Source organism: Pelodiscus sinensis, chromosome 8, assembly GCF_049634645.1.
Source record: "Pelodiscus sinensis isolate JC-2024 chromosome 8, ASM4963464v1, whole genome shotgun sequence".
NCBI classification, from domain to species: Eukaryota; Metazoa; Chordata; order Testudines; family Trionychidae; genus Pelodiscus; species Pelodiscus sinensis.
Genome location: NC_134718.1, coordinates 42,846,849 through 42,869,340, shown reverse-complemented (window position 1 = coordinate 42,869,340; position 22,492 = coordinate 42,846,849). Strand labels below are relative to the sequence as shown.

The window sequence follows — 22,492 nt, the reverse complement described above, 5'->3', positions numbered from 1 at the left end:
TTTTGTGACATTTGCAGAGCAGCAACATGATCTTCTAATGTGACTTTTATGAAGCATTATGCTATAATCAATCAGTTTGCTTCAGACTCTTCTGTGGCTACAGCAGTACTTAATTGTGCTGGTAGTCTTGATTCCGGAGCGCTCTAACTCTGTCCTAGGTACTGCTCTGGAGTCACCTAGAGTGGAGGACCCACGGGGCCACTTGAAGAAGAAGAAGAAGAAGAGGAGGAAGCTACTCACCCTGTGAAGTAAAAATTGTTCTTCGAGATGTGCCCCATGGGTGCTCCACGACCTGCCCTTCCTCCCCGCTCCGGAATTGTTTGTTTCTTTCAGATGAGTGGGTGAGAGGAACTGACGGTTGCATGCATGCACGAACCGGCGGAGCACGGCTAGGAGAAATCTCCTAGCCGTGGCACCGGAACGGGACTCGACACTAGAGTGGAGCACCCATGGAGGACATCTCAAAGAACAATCATTACTTCACAGGGTGAGTAACTTCCTCTTCCCTGATCCTGGCCACTGGGAGTTGTGTGGGCGGAGAGTGCGCAGAGCCACAATACCCCCTATCCCTCCCGTGGGGCCTCGGGGTGTTTTGGCCCCTTCTGCAAGCAGCACAAGGGCAAGACAAGCAAGGAGTCTGCCTTAGCCCTGCTGTCCTGCCACCCGAAGTACATGCCACCCACTGGGAACCCATGGCCCAACTTTGCTCCCAGAGCCAGCACCTTATAATCCCTCCTGCACCTTTAACCCACTCCTGTACCCCAATCCTCTACCTCAGCCCTGAGCCATCTCCTAGAGCCAGCAACCCATCCCCATCCTATATTTCAATCATCTGCCCCAGCTGATAGCCCCTCCTGCACCCTTCATTCCTCTCCTTTGCCCCAACCCTCTGCTCAGGCTCAGCCTTGAGGCCTTTCCAAAGCTGTGAACCCTGTGGCCCCAGCCTAAAGCCTGCAGCCTCCCCCACCCCCTCCAAAATCCAACCATCTCCCCCAGCCTGGTGAAAATGAGTGAGGGTGGGGTGAATGAGCAACAGGGAGAGAGGGAATGGACTGAGTGGGGAAGGATTCTGGGTTGCCCTTAAATTCAGAAAGTGATCTTCAGTGTAAAAATGGAGACTGAGCTAGGTCATTTGTTTTTTATTTACTTCAATCTTTACTTAGGAGGAGAGGATTCAGAATTTTATTTGTGGTACGTGTTTCCAAATATTGCACAGCATTAACATATTTTTAGAATGAAATTGGCAAGCTAGAGAGTCTAAGTAGGTCTTAAGTGTGTTTTTAACTGCAGCACCATTGGGACCAGACAGGGCCTGAGCAAGAGAATTTGGGGGACCAGAGGAGGTCTGCCACCAGCCTACCAGCCCATGCTGCAGGCAGGCTGCCCCAGCAGGCACCCTGCCTCGCACTCCCCCACCCTCATACTGGCTGGGTTGCTTGCCCAGCTGCTGCCAGATCCCTGAGCAACACGGACTCCATCTCCTACTGCTCCCAGAGGCTGCTGTGGGGCTCCGGTCCCAGCCCCCCAATCCAGGGCTGCATTTCTGGCCCTGCATTTCTGGTGGCTGCCAGAGGGCTCTGGCCCCAGCCCCACTTTCATAGGGACTATTGCGGGGCTTTGGCCCAGTGCCAACACAGGCTGCTAGGGAACTCTGGCCCAGCCCTGCATTTGCAGAGGCTGCCGGGGGCTCCAATCCCAGCCCCACACTCCAGGGGGCTGCTGCAGGGCTCTGGATCTGTGCTGCTGGGGATTGTCAGAAGATTCCAGCCCCATGCTGCCAGGGGACTCCAGTCCCTGCCCCATGCTGCTCTCTGGTCCAGGAGCATCTGTGGTCCTGTCAGACCACAGATGTTGCCGGACCAGAGAATACTGTAATTTCTTAGTTGCTATAGTTTCTTCCTGCCCTGAACTATTTTTTTGTGGAGTTAATGTGCACTTCTAAAATATTACTGTGTTCCACCTCAGGAAGATGAACAATTGTGTTGTCTTTCCTGTGTATGCGTGTAAGGCCCTTTCAGGATGGAAGGTAGTATTTGCATACAGTAAAGGGAAAATTGGGGCCCCAATTTTGGATTACATTTGATCCCTTTGGTAGCTCTGACAGTGTAAGAGGGCTGTAATAAATCCAGAAGAAATAGTTAATTTGAAATCTCCTGATGATGGGGGATGCCTTCTGCACCCAGACTCTCTCCCAGAGTCTCTTGTGTGGCAGAGATAGCAAAACTACGTGGCTGATCCTTCCCCTGGCTCACATGTTTTCAATAGCTGCCATGGCCCTTATGGGGCCATTGCAGGGAAATGTGACTTAGATTAATTTAAGTACTTAGAACTGTAACTTCAATAATAATAAAGCTATATTTAGTGATAAAGGTACCAAACACTGTTTTTAGCTTTCTGTACTGCTGTTATACTGAGTCTTCTCTGCCACAGATAGTAATGGTTTTTCTCAGGGACCAAAGTGAGAGTTTACAAGTGTGAATTCTCAGTATCATATGAAGTTGGGGCATCCTTACAAAAGCTTGTTATGTAACATTTTCTAGCTCCTTGAGAGCTGCTTGGTGAAAACCTGACATGATTAGCAGTGGAAAGGCTGTTTATCTTTGTTTTTTATTTTATTATTTTTAATGGGAACCTGGCGGTAAGGAAATAAAAACTATTGATCTATCAAAATCAGCATAATGGTAATCCAAAAGGTAAGCCACTTAATAGTATTATAATCTTTAGGAAATTGGCTAAATCTTAGGTGTTTAATTTGAGATGGCTAATTTCTTAAAATTTATTGTGGTCCTTCATTGGGATAATAGCAGGTTGGGGGCACTGTGCTGGGGAGGTGGTGAGGTTTTTCTTGTCGTGTGTAAAGTGAGGCCAGCTAGACTTGTGTGAAGTGAATTCACTTTACTTCCTTTTCCTCTTCCTAGGCCTCGCTTCGTTATGGATAGTATAATCTCTCTCCTATTAAGTGTCAGTTTATTTCTTAGCATGTCAGGGTAGACACTAACTTTGCTAAAAGGAAGGCTTCTCCTGTTGGCATAGATCAGTGTTCCTCAAACTGTGCTCCATGGAACCCCCCTCCAGGGGCTCCACGAGGTTGACAAACTGGAAATATCGATAGGTACAACACTTACAATCAGTGGACCGCTGGGGCTCTGCATAAATTTTTACGCATGTAAAGGGCTCTGGAGCCCCAAAAGTTTGAGAACTGCTGGCATAGGTAATACACCTCCCTGAGGGTATGTCTACACTACAAAGTTAATTCAAACTAACGGACATTAGTTCGAATTAACTTTGATAGGCGCTATACTAGCGCTCCGCTAGTTCGAACTTAATTCGAACTAGCGGAGTGCTTAGTTCGAACTAGGTAAACCTCATTGTACGAGGACTAAGCCTAGTTCGAACTTACTAGTTCGAATTAAGGGCTGTGTAACCCCTTAATTCGAACTAGTGGGAGGCTAGCCCTCCCCAGCTTTCCCTGGTGGCCACTCTGGCCAACACCAGGGAAACTCTATTGCCCCCCTCCCGGCCCCGGACCCCTTAAAGGGGCACAGGCTGGCTACGGTGCCTGTGCCAGGTGCAAGCCTGCCAGCACCCAGCTAGCAGACCCTGCACCTGGCACGGCTGGAGCCAGCCACCCGACGCCCCCCAGCCCTCCCCCTCTTCCCGGGACCAGGCTGGAGGCTCCCGGGAGCTTGCCCAGGACCGCAAGAGGCGGGCACCCACCTGGTCCAGTGCAGACATCGTGGACCTTGTCCACGACCTCCGCACTAGGCACAGGAAAGCGGCCGTCTAGGGCAGGAGAGCTGCCAGCCTGGCCACCCAGGAGCAGGTTTGCATGAAAATCAAGGTGGTCCAGTGAGACCCCCGACCCTGAGCCCTGAGCTTAGAATGGCCATAATGGGTCAGACCAAAGGACCATCTAGCCCAGTAGCCTGTCTGCCGACAGTGGCCAACCCTAGGGACCCTGGAGGGGATGGACCAAAGACAGTGACCAAGCCATTTGTCTCGTGCCATCCCTCTCCAGCCTTCCACAAACTTCGGGCAGGGGCACCACTCCTACCCCCTGGCTAATACCACTCCATGGACCCAACCTCCATCACTTTATCTCACTTCTCTTTAAACTCTGTTCTAGTTCTAGCCTTCACAGCCTCCTGCAGCAAAGAGTTCCACAGGTTGACTCTTTGCTTTGTGAAGAACTTTCTGTTATTAATTTGAAGCCTGCTACCCATTGCTTTCCTTGGTGTCCTCTAGTCCTTCTGTTATGGGAACTAATGAAGAACTTTTCTGTATGCACCCTCTCCACCCCACTTGTGCTTTTATAGACCTCTATCATATCCCCCCTCCATCTCCTCTTTTCTAAGCTGAAAAGTCCCAGTCTCTTTAGCCTCTCTTCATATGGGACCAGTTCCAAACCCCTGATCATTTTAGTTGCCCTCCCCTCTCTCACCCTCTCTCTCTTCCCCTCTCCCACCTCTTTTTCCCAGTCTCCCTCCGTTTTGTTCAATAAAGAGAGTTTCTATTTTTGACCACACGTGTCCTTTATTTTGTACATCAGGAAGGGGGGCTAGGGAGGGGTAAGTGGAAGGAGGTGAGGGAGGAATGGGGTACGAGCCCCCGATGGGGAGGACTGGGCTGGTCCTGCGGGCTTCTGGGGGTGGAAGCTCTCCTGCAGCCCCCCAATTGCCCCCTCTCCCCAGATGGCAGCCTGCGGCAAGTGCAGCTGGTCTGATGGCCGAGTGCTGTGATGTGCCCAGTGTGGGTACTCCGGGCAATCCAAGCCAGGACTGCTTTGCAAGCGAGGACTGTCTGTCCGGGGTGGGGGTCAGGTCCCTTTAAGCACAGCCCTCAGAGCGTGGAGCTGCTGTCTCAGGCTAGCCAAGTCCTCATCTGATGCCCTACCGGCACTGCTTCCGGCCATCCTTAACCCCTGTTCAGGGTCCACTCTGTGTGGACATGCTAGTTCGAATTAGCAAAACGCTAATTCGAACTAGTTTTTTAGTCTGGATGCGTTAGTTCGAATTAGCTTAGTTCGAATTAACTAATTCGAACTAAGTTAGTTCGAATTAGCGCTGTAGTGTAGACATACCCTGAGAGATGGTAATTAGACTGACAGAATTCTTCTGTGGACCTAGTGTTAAAACACCAGGAGTTAGGTCTGTATAGCGCTATGTCTCTCAAGGGTGTGGAATTTTTTTTTTAAACATTTGAGAGACATAGATATACTGATGTAAGTTTGTAGGGTAGACCAAGCCTAAGTTAATTATGGATATTAAGCTTCAGATGAGTAGGAATCAATATGTAGAAGGTGGCACTACTTTACTGGATTGCTGGTCCAGTAACAAACAAACAAGTCAGCTCTTAGAAACTATTGAAGCCCCACGGGGAAGGGACATAGTGGACCAGAAGAGAGAGATTAAGGGTACGTCTAGACTACATGCCTCTGTCGCCAGAGGCATGTAGGTTAGGCTACCAGACATAGGAAAATGAAGCGGCGATTTAAATAATCGCCGCTTCATTTAAATTTACATGGCTGCCGCGCTGAGCCGACAAACAGCTGACCAGCTGTTTGTCGGCTCAGCGCGATAGTCTGGACGCGCGGGTGGCGACATCAAAGGTATTTGTCGACCACCCAGGTATGCCTCCTGGGATGAGGTATACCTGGGTGGTCGACAAATACCTTTGATGTCGACACCCACGCATCCAGACTATCGCGCTGAGCCGACAAACAGCTGATCAGCTGTTTGTTGGCTCAGCGCGGCAGCCATGTAAATTTAAATGAAGCAGCGATTATTTAAATCGCCGCTTCATTTTCCTATGTCTGGTAGCCTAATCTACATGCCTCTGATGACAGAGGCATATAGTCTAGACGTACCCTAAGAGGCTTGAGTCCTTGGGGGTAGGAGAAGAAGTTGAGGAGCAGGATAAGAGTCTGAGTTAGCTCTTTGCTGAGTGGAGGTTGGTCAGAAAGCTGAAGACAAATTCTGCATACATTGACTTTACTCTAGGAATTTACTGTACTCATTTTAAATTTTTTTGGCAGCAGTTAACTTCAGCTAATAAAATCAGTATTACAGGCTGTGTTGATTGCTACACCTATCAACAATTTTGGAAGAATAAAGTATACTTGCTTACTTAATGAGCGGGTGACCTTCCAGAAATGCTGTTCGAAGTTACATTGTTGCCTACAGACCCTGAACAATACACTGCTCCCACACAGAGATCACGTGGGATGGGGTGGGAAAAAGTGGCTCTTTCCAGGTTGAGCCCAAAGGACTGGGAGAAGAGTAACCCTAATAAGAAGTCTTACGACTCCACAGGGACTAACTCTTCATTAAGGAAGCATTCAGTACATATTAATGTTGCATCCCAATGTAAAAGGAATCTGACAAGCAGCGATCTAAAGGGACCCGCAAGGAGAAGAGCCAAGATCCTAAGCACACACACAGTGCATTAGATAAAGTGCTGACAGAGGCGAAGGATAAAGCCTCCTCATCGGCACCAACCAAGAATTCCATGCTAACAGCTGCAGCGTGAAACAAACTGCGCTCACACACGGCACCGAGCCGGAGTGTGTTACCTGAGGTGGCACCACAGAAGCATGTGACACCGACTGTTCATAAGGCAGATGGCGACTCAATCAACACTGCTGCAAACTCCTCACACCTCCCGACCTCAACTACTACCTACCACCCCTACCTCCCCCCATGCCACAGTTCACAACAGCAGCTGAATTTACAATCCAGTCGGCACTGGGGATGCCTCTGTTTGGTACTGATAGTACTCCGAACACTCTATGGGGCACTCTCACAGCCACTCCAGCCAACTCAGTGGCAGTGAGCTTTAGTGATAAGGAGGATGAGGTGTAAACCACCTCATGTACTGAGATATTACTCTCATAAGTCTCTTTAACAAACTCAACAATGGCAAGCACCACAGTGGGTCCTACCAACAGTCATGCCTAACTGGCCATACTGGGACCCTTGGGCTTTCTACAGACAACAATAATTTACACAGCCACAACATCCAGCTGTGACATCGCAGTCCCATGCACCACCCTTGCAGTCCATAGAACATTACAGCTCAGGCACAGAAGAGCAAAATGGAGATATCACGGGGGAAGAACACAGTTCACCCTCCTTTCCACCCGCACACACTTTGGCCATATCTCCTGATTACATGATAATGCCTCCACCATCAACAATGGGGGATGATACTAAATTATTCCAGGAGCTTTTCAAGAGTGGTAGAAGCCCTAGAGATCCCTCTTTCAGATACTCTACAGATGCAGCATAATCTCACAAACATTTTACACACATCTCTTCATCCAGTACTGGCAGTCCCCATGAACTAGGCTCTCATGGCTCTGGCAAACAACATATGGAACACCCCAGCCACAATCTTACCAACCTACAAAAGAGCAGACAGAAAATACTACGTAGCTCCCAAGGAAGCAGCATTCCTGTTTTTCCACACAACACTGAATTCCCTGGTTGTAGAAGCGATCAATCAGAGAGGAGGACAACAAAATACATGTACAGCTCCCAGTGATAGGGATTGGAAGAGGCTGGAAATGATGGGAAAAAAGGTGTGCTCATCAGCAAGACCACAGATCAGAATAGCTAACTACGTTGCATTATTAGCAAAGTATACACACCACATATTAGATCAACTAGCATCCTTTATTGAGTCCGTTCCAGACACAAAGACAGAACAGTTCAAAGCAGACATTAAGGATGGTATACTAATAGCTCACATAGCGCTACAAACTGTGCTGGAGTCGGCAGACACAGCAGATCTTTGGCCTTGGCTATGGTAGCAAGGATGGCATCTTGGCTTCAGCTCTCAGGCTTTCTGAGAGAGGTCCAAACCACTGTAGAGGACCTCCCATTTGAGGGTACACAACTATTCATGGAGGGCACAAATGCATCCCTCCACAACTTGAAGGATTCAAGGGCCACACTCAGAATGTTGGGCATCCAGGTACCTGTTATAAGACGGAAACAAAACAGATCATTCCAACAAAGATACAGAGTTCAACCAACGACACTTAGACAACAGACATAGACAACATCAAAATAGACGCAGGCAGACATCTGAGCAGTCTTCCACCCAGTAACCCGCAACATCCAGACAACAGATTTGAAGTCCTGGTCAAGGGTCTGACAACTCCAAAATTTCCTAGGTAGCAAGCAGAATCATCCACGCTATTTGGCAACAGACTAGTTGACTTCTATCCAGCCTGGTCTACCATCACCACCGACAAATTGGTGTTAGAAATTGTATGAACCGGCTACTGCATTCCATTCATAACTGTTTCTCTCTCTGCCCCTCCCCATCCCTTTTCCGAGACCCCTCTCACAAGAACTTACTCTTACAAGAAGTGGTACACAAGAGGTACCCAAATAACACGGGCAAGGGTTTCTACTTATTTCCTTACAACCAAGAAGTCAGGTGGCTGGAGACCTATCTTGGATTTCTGCAAACTCAACCAGTTCATGGTTATGCTGGCTACGATTATACCTGCCTTGGAAAAAGGAGCATGGATGTCTACTCTTTACCTCCAGGATGCCTATTTCCTTATATCAATTCACCCGTCACACAAGAGATTCCTCTGTTTCACAATAAAGGACAGACACTTCCAATACAGAGTGCTACCATTCGGACTGTTGACAGCCCCACAAGTATTCTCAAAAGTACTCGCAGTAGTAGCCACACACTTATGCAAAAACCGAATTATGATATTCCCTTACTGAGAGGACTGTTTGTAATTATCTGTACACACCAGGAAACGCAGCGAGCAGTCTTGACAATCAGAACCCTCTTCAATAAACTAGGTCTACTGTTAAATGTGGCAAAATGCACTTTGTCTCCTACTCAAACTCTGGAATTCATAGGGGCACACCTGGACTGCATGAAAGCCAGGGTCTACTTACCACACCATAGAAGGGTCTCACTCAAGCTCCTGATAGAAACAGCGCAGTCAAGCCCATGTATAACAGCACGATTATGCCTGCAAATACTGGGGCACAGGCAGCAGTCATGTTTTTAGTACTTCACACTCAGTTACACATGCGACCATTGCAAGCATGGCTAGGTACAATCTGTCGGCCTCACATTCATCCTTTGAGCAAAAACCTGCCTATGCCCAATAATATAAAATCTTCCCTTAAATGGTGGACAGTACACAATAATGTATATATAGGAGTCCCCATCTTCTTCGAGTGGTCCCCGTGGTTGCTCCACTGTAGTTGTCGGGCTCACTCCAGCGCCACAAGTCAGAGATTTTCCATAGCTGTATTCAGCCGGACCGCGCATGAGCAATCAGCGTCTTGCGCCATTCACGTCCTTTGATCGTCGCGTGCAGTCTGGCTCCCGCCAGTTCTTTTTGGTCAACTGCAACGAGAAAAGACAGAGCTCCGGAGCAGGGAGGAGGGCGGGACATGGAGCACTCACAGGGACACATCTCAAAGAAACATCGTTACTGCATGAAGGTAACTTCTTTTTCGAGTGGTCCTTGTGGATGCTCTACTGTAGGTGACTAAACAGTAGTACCCAGATGCACTCCGGAACTAGGCTTGACACTAATGGATAGTACTGCTGAAGCCACCATGGAATCAGTGGCCAAACATTGTGCAATTGTATAATGCTGCATGAATGCTGTGTTTGATGACCAGGTGGCCACTCTACAGATATCACTCAAAGTGATTAGGAATACAGGCAGTCCCCGACTTACGCGGATCCGACTTATGTCGGATCCGTACTTACGAACGGGGCTTTTCTCGCCCCGGAGCGCACGGGCGGCAGGTCGCCACCCGTGTCCTCCGGGGCGAGAAGAGCTTCTCCCGGTCTCCCTGGTCTGCTGGGGGGGGGTCCAGCAAAGCCACTGGACCCCCCCCAGCAGACCAGGGACACCCGAGCAAAGCCGCCCAGGCGACGGCTTTGCTTGGGTGTCCCTGGTCTGCTGCAGGGGTCCAGCGGCTTTGCTGGACCCCCCCAGCAGACCAGGGAGACAGGAGCAAAGCCGCACAGGCGGCATCCCACTGCCTGTGCGGCTTTGCTCGGGGGCAAAGGAGCAAAGCCACACGGGCGGCGGGGTCCCTCCGCCTGTGTGGCTTTGCTCGGGTCTCCCTGGTCTGCTGGGGGGGGAGGGGGCTCAGCTAGTGTGCCCCCCCAGTAGACCAGGCTTTTGTTGCGGGATGCCTCGGGTAGAGCAGCTGGGGTGCTGCCAGGTTGGTCCTGTGGGAACCTACCGGGCAGCGCCCCAGCTGTTCTGTCCCAGGCTCCAGATTCAGCAGCTGTTGAAACTGATCAGGCTGATTCCAGGAAGCTGGGGGCAGAGCAACTCTGCCTCCAGCTTCCTGTAGTCAGCCCCTGGTCAGTTTCAGTGGCAGCAGCTGAATCTGGAGCCAGTTCCGACTTACATACAAATTCAACTTAAGAACAAACCTATAGTCCCTATCTTGTACGTAACCCGGGGACTGCCTGTAGTCAGCATGGATTCACAAAGGGCAAGTCGTGCCTGACCAATCTGATTAGCTTCTATCATAGAATCATAGGACTGGAAGGGACCTCGAGAGGTCATCGAGTCCAGCCCCCTGCCCTCAAGGCAGGACCAAGCTCCGTCTACACCATCCCTGACAGATGTCTATCTAACCTGTTCTTAAATATCTCCAGAGAGGGAGATTCCACCACCTCCCTTGGCAATTTATTCCAATATTTGAACACCCTGACAGTTAGGAATTTTTTCCTAATGTCCAATCTAAACCTCCCTTGCTGCACTTTAAGCCCATTACTCCTTGTCCTGTCCTCAGAAACCAAGAGGAACAAATTTTCTCCTTCCTCCTTGTGACACCCTTTTAGATATTTGAAAACCGCTATCATGTCCCCCCTTCATCTTCTTTTTTCCGAACTAAACAAGCCCAGTTCATGAAGCCTGGCTTCATAGGTCATGTTCTCTAGACCTTTAATCATTCTTGTCGCTCTTCTCTGTACCCTTTCCAATTTCTCCACATCTTTCTTGAAATGTGGCACCCAGAACTGGACACAGTACTTCAGCTGAGGCCTAACTAGTGCAGAGTAGAGCGGCAGAATGACTTCACGAGTTTTGCTTACAACACACCTGTTGATACAACCTAGAATCATATTTGCTTTTTTTGCAACAGCATCACACTGTTGACTCATATTCAACTTGTGGTCCACTATGACCCCTAGATCCCTTTCCGCCATGCTCCTTCCTAGACAGTCGCTTCCCATCTTGTATGTATGGAACTGATTGTTCCTTTCTAAGTGGAGCACTTTGCATTTCTCTTTATTAAACTTCATCCTGTTTACCTCTGACCATTTCTCTAACTTGCTAAGGTCATTTTGAATTATGTCCCTATCCTCCAAAGAAGTTGCAACCCCACCCAGTTTGGTATCATCTGCAAACTTAATAAGCATACTCTCTATCCCAATATCTACATCATTGATGAAGATATTGAACGTACGGGTCCCAAAATAGACCCTTGCGGAACTCCACTTGTTATCTCTTTCCAGCAGGATTTAGCACCGTTAACAACAACTCTCTGACTACGGTTATCCAGCCAATTATGCACCCACCTTATCGTGGCCCTATCTAAGTTAAACTAGGCAAATATATCAATAAGATTATCATGCGAGACCGTATCAAATGATGAGGTAACTGGCTCGGTGGACATGGGGAAGTCAGTGGATGTTATATACCCTGACTTTAGCAAAGCTTTTTATACGGTCTCCCACAATATTCTTGCCAGCAAGTTAAGGGAATGTGGATTGCATAAATGGACGGTAAGATGGATAGAAAGATGGCTAGAAGGCCGGGCCCAGCGGGTAGTGATCAATGGCTCGATGTCAGGATGGCAGTCTGTTTCTAGCAGAGTGCCCCAAGGTTCGGTTCTAGGACCGGTTTTGTTCAATATCTTTATTAATGACCTGGATGAGGGGATGGATTGCACCCTCAGCATGTTTGCAGATGACACTACGCTAGGAGGAGAGGTAGATATGCTTGAGGGCAGAGATAAGGTCCAGAGTGACTTAGACAAACTGGAGGATTGGGACACAAGAAAGAGGTTGAACAAGGACAAGTGCACAGTTAAGAACCCCCATCCCTAGGACTACGCTTCCCATGCCTTCCAGTAGATGATGTTCCCTTGTGGTTTCTTCCTTGTGAGGTCCCGTCCAAAGCATTCACCACTGCAGAGCCTGTGGAGAGAGCCTGAAAGCAATTACTTACCTCTATAGCATTGGGGGATTCCTGTGCTGGCCTTTTTTCCCTTCTAGAAGTTACATGTTACCAGTTCTCTTCCTGGTCCCATACTGCCCTTGATGAGAGTACTTAGTCTGACAATTGGCTTGGCTGGTCTTAACCCACACCAGTTAAAATGCAGGACATTAAATACAAGCCAACTAGCCTTGTTTAAGAGTAACAGTTTGCTGAAAGTATATGTATTGCTAATCAGTTTACCATGAGGCTTAAGTGTGACCTTACTTGTAGTTTTAGTACTGAAAAAATCAAATTTTTCTTTGAGTGCTTGTTCATGTCCATTCTATGTTAAGTGTGTGCTCACCCCATGCTCAAGTGCCAGAAGTTTTCCCGTCAGTGGTATCCGTAGGGTCTGGCTCTGGTGTACCATTGGCTCCTCTTACTCTCAGTTCCTTCTTACTGCTAATGATGGTGTTGGAACATTCCTTTGCTCTAGCAAAGTTCCCTACTCCAGTCTTTTCATTATGAACTTACCATACACTGTATATAATTGTTAGGTAACTACTAGTCCAGTCAGGCAAGTATTGGAAATTAAAGTACTGACCTCAGAATTCGGCCTTTTATAAGGATAAGGTGCACCTGGTCTGGCCTGTCTTTTGAGGGTGGTGCTTTCTTTCCATGTTAATCAGGACATCTTCCTACCAGTGTTTTGCACCCCATGACACACAACTCTAACAAAGGGAGGTGCTTACACACGCTAAATGCCTGCCGTGTGTTGACTTTCTACCAAGAGTGAACCAACCCTTTTCTTAACTCATCACAGCTCTTCATCATAATGGTTGAAGGGTCTCCCAGTCTCCTTTCAAAGAATGTCCACTTGGATTATGTACTTCATCGGGATTGGTTATGAGCTAGCAGAGGTTCCGCTGTTATTTCTGGTAAAAACCCCATTCAAAAAGAGCATAGGTGTCCTCAGCAACCTTCCTGGCACTCTTCCTGGCCCATCCAGGACAGCTGTAGACTTGTGACATGGTACTCAGTATAGACGTTAACAGCACATTATGCCATCACACAGCAGGCCAGAGAGGACACTGGATTCAGCAGAGCAGTGCTACAAGCTGCAGATTCACAAAGTCATACCTGCTTCCATTGGGAGTCAGCTAATATGGAATAGACATGAGCAAGTACTCAAAGAAAAATCAGTTACCTGTTTTGTAACTGGTGTTCTTTGAGATGTGTTGCTCCTCTCCGTTCCATGATCCGCCCTCCTTCCCCACTGTTGGAATTTCTAGCAAGAAGGAACTGAGGGTGGGGGGAGCCATACAGGTGCCACAACAAGGGGTGCCAGAGCAGGTCTTCTATGACTGCCACTGAGGGGAAAACTTCTGGCACCAATGCATGTGGTAAGCACACATACCTAGCATGGAACGGGCATGAACAACACATCTCTAAGAACACCAGTTATGAAACAGGTAACTGACTTTTATTGTTTCACTAAGAAATTATCTTAAATCATTCAATAATAAAATTACCAATTCCAAGTAAAAATAAATCTTTTATTTTATTCTGTATGTAGCATACAGAATAAAAGTATAATTGCTGTTTGTATTGCATGGTATTGGACGTTAACCTTAGTTTTAAAAAGGTTCATTTGAAGCTGGTATGGCATAATGGGAAAATAGATCTTATGATACCTGGAGAAGGAATGCACATTACAAGAGCATTCTTCCATGCTCTACTTCTAAATAGTAAGTATCTCTGTTCATTAATCAGAAAATTCTGCTATTTATTTGTATTCTTAAATCATAGCTGCTGAGCAGTTTTTAATACCAGAATTAAAATTAATTTCTGCAAAGTTTTGTGGCCTCTGAGGATTTTAGAAAAGATGCGATTGTACTATAAGGTAGCTTTAAAATATCTCAAATAGCACACTTAGGTTATTTATATGTAACATCACTAAGAGTATGTAGAGGGGCACATCTGGCTAAGGAGGAGTTAATTATGTAATGACTCACTAATGCAAGATGAGTGAGGCAAAATCTGGAACTAGAAACTCTCCAACAGCAAATTTAATAAGCAGTGAAAGACACCACATGAGAAATTTAAGTATCAGGTAAAATGTAATAAGATTAGTTTAGGTGCCTGGACAGTTTGATACAACTCAATAAAATCTTTCAAATATATAGTAATTCCTCATTTAACACTATAGATATGTTTCAGAAAATGATCATGTTAAGTGAAAACGTGTTATGCGGGGTCAATTTTCCCATTGAAAATAATGGAAAAGGTGGGGGTTGTCGTTTCAAGCAGTGGTGTCTGTTGGGAGCTGGACATAAGGTTGGGGGAGAAAGAGGACTGGGTTACAGCAGGGAGAGGTGTTTGGCTCTGGGGGAGGGAAGGAGAGGGAGATTGGGTTCGGTGTATGCACCTGTGACAGATCTGTCGGGACCTGCACTGCATTCAGCAAGGGGGGGGAGGAGTGTCGCCGGGGGACAGCACAGTGCGTAGCGAACCCTCCACTGCTTTGCAGGGAGGCGGGGGAAGCCCCACACAGCTGCCGGCGACGGACCGGATGGGGAAATCGTGTTGTTCTGGGGACAGTCATGTAATTCAAAAAACGTTCTCTAAAAAAAAATCGTGCTATCACAAAAACGTGTGAAGCGGGCACGTTAAATGAGGAATTATTGTAAATCCTTCAAATATGTCCACTGTACAATAGCCATGAGACACTAAAACTTTTTGAACATTTCACAGGTTGTAGGTCATAAAGAAGGTCTTGATGTCATGGAGAGAGCTGATCCTTTGTTTCTTTTGATTGGACTTCCCACCATCCCAGTCATGCTAATATTGGGGAAGATGATTCGCTGGGAAGACTATGTGCTCAGACTATGGCGCAAATATTCTAACAAACTGCAAATTCTGAATAGTATATTTCCAGGTAATGCAATTAAATCTAAATGAAATATGAAGTCTGTGCTGTGCCTATGCGAGGTGGGGTGTAGAGGGCAGTTTCTCTATCTGTAATGGGGATAACAATCCTCCTTTTCCTCTGACGCTTTGTTTAGTTTATTTTGATTATATGCTGTTAAGTGCAGTGTCTCTCACTATGTAATTCCACAGTGCCTAGTTCAATAGGGCTTCGAGCTCTGTTGAGACTTCTGTGCCCTACTTCAGTGCAAATATTAAAAGAACTGTAAACAAAAGTTTAGTGCAAGAAGCCAAAAGTTGATTCATAAACATTATTTAATTTAATTTATTTATTTATTTAATAAAAACAGAACATTTTCCTGGAGAGAGGAATGCTTAATAAAATTGTTAAATTGTAGAAAACTTGAAAGGTTAGATTCATAATGAAAACAGACTTTTAAATCTTTTTCAACTTGTTGGCAATATGATTTCTCTCTAGGTATTGGGTGTCCTGTTCCTCGTATTCCAGCTGAGGCCAACCCTCTAGCAGACCATGTCTCTGCTACTCGTATTCTGTGCGGAGCTCTTGTATTTCCAACTATTGCCACTATAGTTGGCAAGCTGATGTTCAGCAGTGTTAATTCTAATTTACAAAGGACAATCCTGGTAAGATGATTTACAGAGTTTGTTTTTCAGAAATGGTAATAATAATGATATAAGGAGTTGTAGTAAAGATTCTGAGAGAGCAGAAAAGGAGCATGCACAGAAGTAGAATTTAGAATAGTATTTGACTTGCGTTTTTTCGTAGGATTTTTCAAGTTATGATTAATTTTTAGTGGGATTGGCAATTAGTGTGTTTGTGTGGTGTGTATAATATTCTAGGGAAAAATCTCATTTTTATTCTTTAATATGATTGAGGTGTAATTTTTTTGGCCAAAACGTAAATGGATAAGAGCTTTCAGAATTATTTATAAACTTAGCATGTAACCCTTTTATGTAACATGGACATCTATATAGGGATGTAAGTGACTAGTCAACTATCTGATAAGCACATGCGTATAGGATAGTCGACTAGCGACTTGACTAGTTGCTTCCCCCCACTCTTGCTGCCTCTATCAGAGAGAGGCAAAGCAAGGGGGCGGGCAGGAACCAGTGCTGGGGGGAGCCGGTTTTAAAAAGGGGTGGGCAGGAGTGTAGGGGGGTACTGGCAGCGCTTCTGCCTTTGAAATGTAGCAAGGGCAAAGCTCTTGCTACATTTCAAAAGCAGAAGCACCGTAGGAAGCATGGGGCCAGTGGGGGATTCAAGCAATCCTCCACTGGGCCCGTGCTCCATGCAGCACTCCCGCATTTGAAATGTAGCAGGAGCCAGCAGGGCTCTTGATACATTTCAAAGGCAGAGGCACCCTTACCGACTAATTTCATATCAATGCTAATTCCATCGACTATTTGATTAGTTGATTAATCTAAATGTAACATCGCTACATCTATAATACTCTATTGTGACAGAAAATTTGCCTCCAATATTCATTTGTTAGTTAGCCTAACTTCAGAGGAAATACTTTTTTTTAAAAAAAAAAGCTAGAACTGAGAGAAGATGTGATACTGAACTTATTCTGTAAGTTTTTAAAATGTTCTTTTTATTTCAGGGTGGAATTGCTTTTGTTGCTATAAAAGGAGCTTTTAAAGTTTACTTCAAACAGCAGCAATATTTACGTCAAGCTCACCGCAAAATTTTAAATTACCCTGAGCAAGAAGGAGCATAAGACTGTGATCTCCAGCTGTCATACAATCTCATCTACCAGATTTTCTTGTATACATTCTATCATTATTGCACAGTAGTGGAGAATTGTGATAAGTTGCTGCTCCTATTTTTTTTCCTCTAATATAATAAAGCACTTTCATGTGGCAGGGTAAATTCACTCAGTAATCACTGAACCTAAGAATGTGATTTGTTTTCATTTTTGTGTATTTCCTTCATGACAGGCTGGGATCTGAATAATTTCCTTAATACTACATATGCTGATTTTTTTTTAAAATCAAATTGTGCAGTTACTCTTCAGTTTACAAATTGTATCCAATTCCCATTTTTGTATGCTTAATGAAGTATCAACATAGATATTTCATACACAGATCATCCCGTTCAACACTTAAGAATACCATGGAGGAATTTTTTTTTTAAAGAAGTGTTGTTTGAGTAGCATTTTACCATGGATATATTTTTCTTGGATTTTAGCCAATAAGTATTCTTTTGTTCACAGCTGAAGCTCAGCAAGAGATGTAAAACAGGAGGCCTAAAATGTATACAAAACATTGGATAGACAAGCAAAAGACTGATGGTTTTCTGAAGGTCCACATAAGTCAACTCTGCCCACCTAGAGTATGAATTAGTACATGGTTTCCAGCTAATTTTGCTACTATCTAATTGTATTGTCCGCAGAGCCTAGTATTGCTATGTCATGGCTCATTTGCTGTCTTGTAACTGTTGTTATTTCATCCACCTATAGAGAAATTATCTGGGAAAGTGCATTTCAGTCACTTACTTTTGTAATTAGAACAGTTGTTTAGTAATAATAAATTGTATATTGAGTTCCTATCTCATTATTCAATTAACTATTTAAATAAATAGTAGCAGACATTAGAAAAAGAGCATTGGATAGTGACTTCAGTCTGATCTGTCAGTGTACAGAAGATAAAACTTAATTCTCTAATAAATAAGGTAATTGCAACAGTAAAATCCTGTTGTAAAAATGCAGTTTTTTACTGGCCTGTCAAAGGGAGAGACCAGCACTTAAATCAGTAATTTTACTTTTTTAAATCCACATTTTTCAGTGGAAATAGCAGTTACTGTCCTAGTGTTAGTGTTAATTCTGAGTCCTGCTTCACAAAGTGGCCATTTCATATTAATGCAAGACTTAGCCCAGATTTACAATAATTGCTGTTCTTAATGCATAACAACTTAATGATTTTTAAATGTTCTTATTCTTGGTTGTTTCCTATTTTTTTTAATTCATGATAGTATGTGAAATGCATGGAAAAGGGTAAGCGTTTCCCCATAGTGAAATATTGGTAAGTAAATGTTGCTTTTCACTACAAATGAAGCAACAATAAAGTGGACTTCATGTCTGATTGCAATAATGTATGTTAGTGACACTTAAAATATGGTACATTTTTATGTGTTACCTTAAATATCGAGTGTAATAAATGTATAAAAAGTATATACAATGGCCAACTAGTAGTCACAAACTATAGTTGAAAATGATACATGCATAGCTGATACTTTTGAGATTCTTGCTAAAATTGATAAATTACTATAATCTTGTAAGTCTGCTGATTATATTGGTCTCAAAGATTGGTCTGACTTTTTTATATATTTACATACATAGCAGCAGCCTCTGAAAGGTGCTGATTTCTGTAATATAAGTCTTTAAACAATGTAATACATATTTCTTGCAGAATTCCTCAGTGCAAGGAGAGAGCTTTTTAGTGGTCTTCACTGTACAGATTTCCAACCACTTTGTAACCATTTTTTAAAAGTCTCATTCAGAATTTAATAGTGCAAATCATTGTTTTGATATTTTGTTCCATAGGAAGGCTAATAATCTTCTTTGAAAATGGAAGCTGTTGTACATCAGATTACAAAAGTACTGTGAAGAGTATAAAATAATTTAAACTTAGTTTAAATGTAGTAATAGAGAGTTACTTCTTTTGTTGCTGTATTGTAAAATCTTGTTTTTAGTATTCATTATAACCACATTGGATTAGGTTGAATAAATATTTTTACACTCTTTAGGTGTATTTTGTCCAATGAACAAATAGTGCCAGAGCCTGTGGCAGAATAGATTTTAAAATTGATAACTTTTGAATAAAAAAGGAGTGTACCATTACTTTTTTTAATAGCCACCCCATGATTAATCTTACAATTATTTTTTTTAAGATATTCCTTTTGGGGCTGGATAAAGACCTAACTCTGACAGCTCCATTTAGTTTTTTACTCTCACTTATCAATTATCAGTAAATGAAGAAGAGTGCATCATATGAAATGTACCTATTTTTATCAAATCAAAACCATTATTATCATACAATTGTAGAATACTAGGATTGGAAGGGACCTCGAGCGGTCATTAAGTCCTGTCCCTTGCCCTCATGGCAGGACCAAATATTGTCTAGATCATCCCTGATAGACATTTATCTAACCTACTCTTAAATATCTCCAGAGATGGAGATTCCACAACCTCCCTGGGCAATTTATTCCAGTGTTTGACTACCCTGACTGTTAGGAACTTTTTCCTAATGTCCAACCTAAACCTCCCTTGCTGCAGTTTAAGCCCATTGCTTCTTGTTCTATCCTCAGAGGCCAAGATGAACAAGTTTTCTCCCTCCTCCTCATGACACCCTTTTAAATACCTGAAAACTGCTATCATGTTCCCCACTCAGTCTTCTCTTTTCTAAACTAACCAAACCCAATTCTTTCAACCTTCCTTCATAGATCATGTTCTCTAGACCTTTAATCATTCTTGTTGATCTCCTCTGGACCCTCTCCAATTTCTCCACATCTTTCTTGAAATGCGGTGCCCAGAACTGGACACAATACTCCAACTAAGGCCTAACCAGCACAGAGTAGAGTGGAAGAATGACTTCTTGTGTCTTGCTCACAACACACCTGTTAATGTATCCCAGAATCATGTTTGCTTTTTTTTGCAACAGCATCACACTACTGACTCATATTCAGCTTATGGTCCACTATAACTCCTAGATCCTTTTCTGCCATACTCCTTCCTAGACACTCATTTCCCATTCTGTATGTGTGAAACTGATTGTTCCTTCCTAAGTGGAGCACTTTGCATTTGTCTTTATTAAACTTCATCCTGTTTACCTCAGACCATTTCTCCAATTTTTCTAGATCATTTTGAATTATGACCCTATCCTCCAGAGCAGTCGCAACCCCTCCCAGCTTGGTATCATCTGCAGACTTAATAAGCATATTTTCTTTGCCAATATCTAAATTGTTGATTATTATTAGGAGTTAGTATAGTACTCATTTGGTGGGCCAGAGACTGCTCTGGCTAACTGGTAAGCAACACCCTATAAGGGTGATGCTTATCAGTTAACCATTGACATCCCTACTGCCAATCTTTTGAGTTCTGATTATCATAACATTCTTTATGACCTACCACTTGTCTGCATGGCTCTTTAGAGATGTGATGCCCAATGCAATTTCTCAGGCTTCTTCATCTTGAGGGTGTGACACTGCCAGTAGGTTGGACTAAGGATGTTATATATCGGTTAATTGAATAGTCGAGTAACCTCAAATTCTTATTGGTTACTCGACTATTCTGTAGTTTGTGGGGGCTGGGGCTGGCAGCCAGTGCAATCCGGCCCCATTTCCGAGGCACCGCCTGCCCTCTCCACACTGCTGCCTCTGTATCAGACGCAGCAGCATGGGGTGCCAGGCAGGAGCTGGTCTGGGAGGTGATAAGTCCCAGACCCAGTTCCCCTCATGAACTACCTGTCACCTCTTAAATGCTGAGCCACAGCGGGGGTAGGCCCTGGACTCTTCACAAGCCAGGACTGAGAGAGGCTGTTGGCCATCCTCCTAAAAAAAAAAATTACTGGTGAGAGAGATGCATATAGTCTATACCATTAACCTATAAGCTTTTGCTTATCCATTAATTGACTACACTATTACATTCCTAGCTTGGACCAAAGGCATCAGGTAGGCGTGAACTCTGATGATTAGCCTGAGCCAAAGCCATAGGTGCAGTGTTCAGACTACTATTTTTAATGTTAGTTCAAGCTGAGTTACCACAAGTCTGGCTTCCCATACTAAGCATCACACCTCCTCACTGCAACATCGACTTCATTCAGGAAAGAACTTTATGCTTAATTTAAATATCTGTTTTTGCTTAACTGCCATCCCGTATAGAGATTATGGAAGTAAAATGTATAAAAATATTAATTATGTAACTGATAAATTATTTCAGTTATGTGGTTAACCATGGGGCTACCAGTTCATGTAAGTTTAACAGATAAAGGTAACCAGTAAGCATCAGCGTATCAGTTAACCAGTTTAACTCTTACATCCCTAATAAGTATGCTTTTCTGAACTGAGGCCTTGGTGGGAAGAAGATGTGCTATAGTGATCTAGCAAGAGTGCTATAGCTCTTGGGAGAAATTTTCTGAAGCTGCAAATTCCTGTGGTTAGATTTAGTTTCAAAATATTCCTGTTAGTAGGGCATGTTATCCTCAGAGCCAAAAAATCACTTTGAGGATTTGTTCTCTGCAGAGCTATTAAACTGATGTAGAGAACAAGGACAGAACACACAAATAGTAGCTGGATCATGATCTGTCTAGTGATAGTCAATATACCTTTTTGGTCTCTGATGTCCTTCAGATACAACAGACAGTGGGATCTTATTTTCTTCCGACATGTCTCTGAGGGTGGTTATGCTTGCCTTTTGTCATTACCAGAGAGTCAAGTAGGGAAGAGTTGCCATTTTGACTATTTGAGATTAGACTGTTAAGTAGTAACATTGCATGCAGTATATTTTGTGGAAGCTCCCATCCTGGATGCATTTCTGGAATGATGATCCCTTCTTGCTTTAGCTTGGTGGACACTATTATAAGCAACTTATGCAGAAAGGATTTACTGAAACCAAACAGTTGTTGCAGTTCCTACTATCAGAGAAGTACTTTGGATTAGCTATGATGACAAAGCTTCATTTGCAGGTCAGCATATGTGTTTGTTATACATTGATCTTTTGGTTCTAAAGGTAATGGCAAAGAGGAGAAGGCATGTGAATTCCACACACTTTTGAATCACTTAGAGGGGATTTTTTTTTTCCTCCAAGGAAAATGCCAGAAAATAATGCAGGAGAAAATTGAAGTTGTGTAACTATTTGTGGAAATTGAACAGTAGTCTTTGCCAGAGTTGTAGAAGCATATAGCTCAGATTTTGTACTGAATTTTCAAAAACTGAAACCTATTATTTTGTAATGCTATCTTAGATAAAAGTTCTCTTTATTACAAGACATTGGTTATTGATAAAAGCAGCAGTAAATAGAAACAGAATGACTAATAGGGACAAGATTGAAAAACTATACATAGGAAACCACTAACGTGAATTGCTTTTACTTTCCATTTATTGATATGCAGTGGCTTACATTCAATAGCGTTTCCTCAGTGGGTGTTCGTTATTTCTGTAAAAGCTGTTCTAGTGTAGGCTGCCTTGGTGCACCCCTTTTGTGATCAGTTGTGGCAGCATGACCTGCCTCCCTCTCCCTCTCCACCCAGGCTGGATTAATAAGCCTAAGCAGGCTTTTTGATATTTAAAGAGCACCTCTTACAGAAGGTTTTGTTTGTTAATCCAAAAGG

The 22,492-nt window shown here is 44.0% G+C and overlaps 1 protein-coding gene across 1 annotated transcript in view; it reads left to right on the top strand.

The window, feature by feature from the left end:
- The window catches only part of MARCHF5 (membrane associated ring-CH-type finger 5), a 65,398-nt gene extending 46,490 nt beyond the window's left edge, over positions 1-18,908 (top strand). Inside the window, exons 4-6 of the mRNA XM_075935189.1 lie at positions 14,969-15,152; positions 15,621-15,787; positions 16,768-18,908. Coding sequence (XP_075791304.1) covers positions 14,969-15,152; positions 15,621-15,787; positions 16,768-16,884 — 468 coding nt within the window. The 3' untranslated portion in view covers positions 16,885-18,908. The remainder of the gene's footprint in view (positions 1-14,968; positions 15,153-15,620; positions 15,788-16,767) is intronic.
- Positions 18,909-22,492: the final 3,584 nt, after the last annotated feature.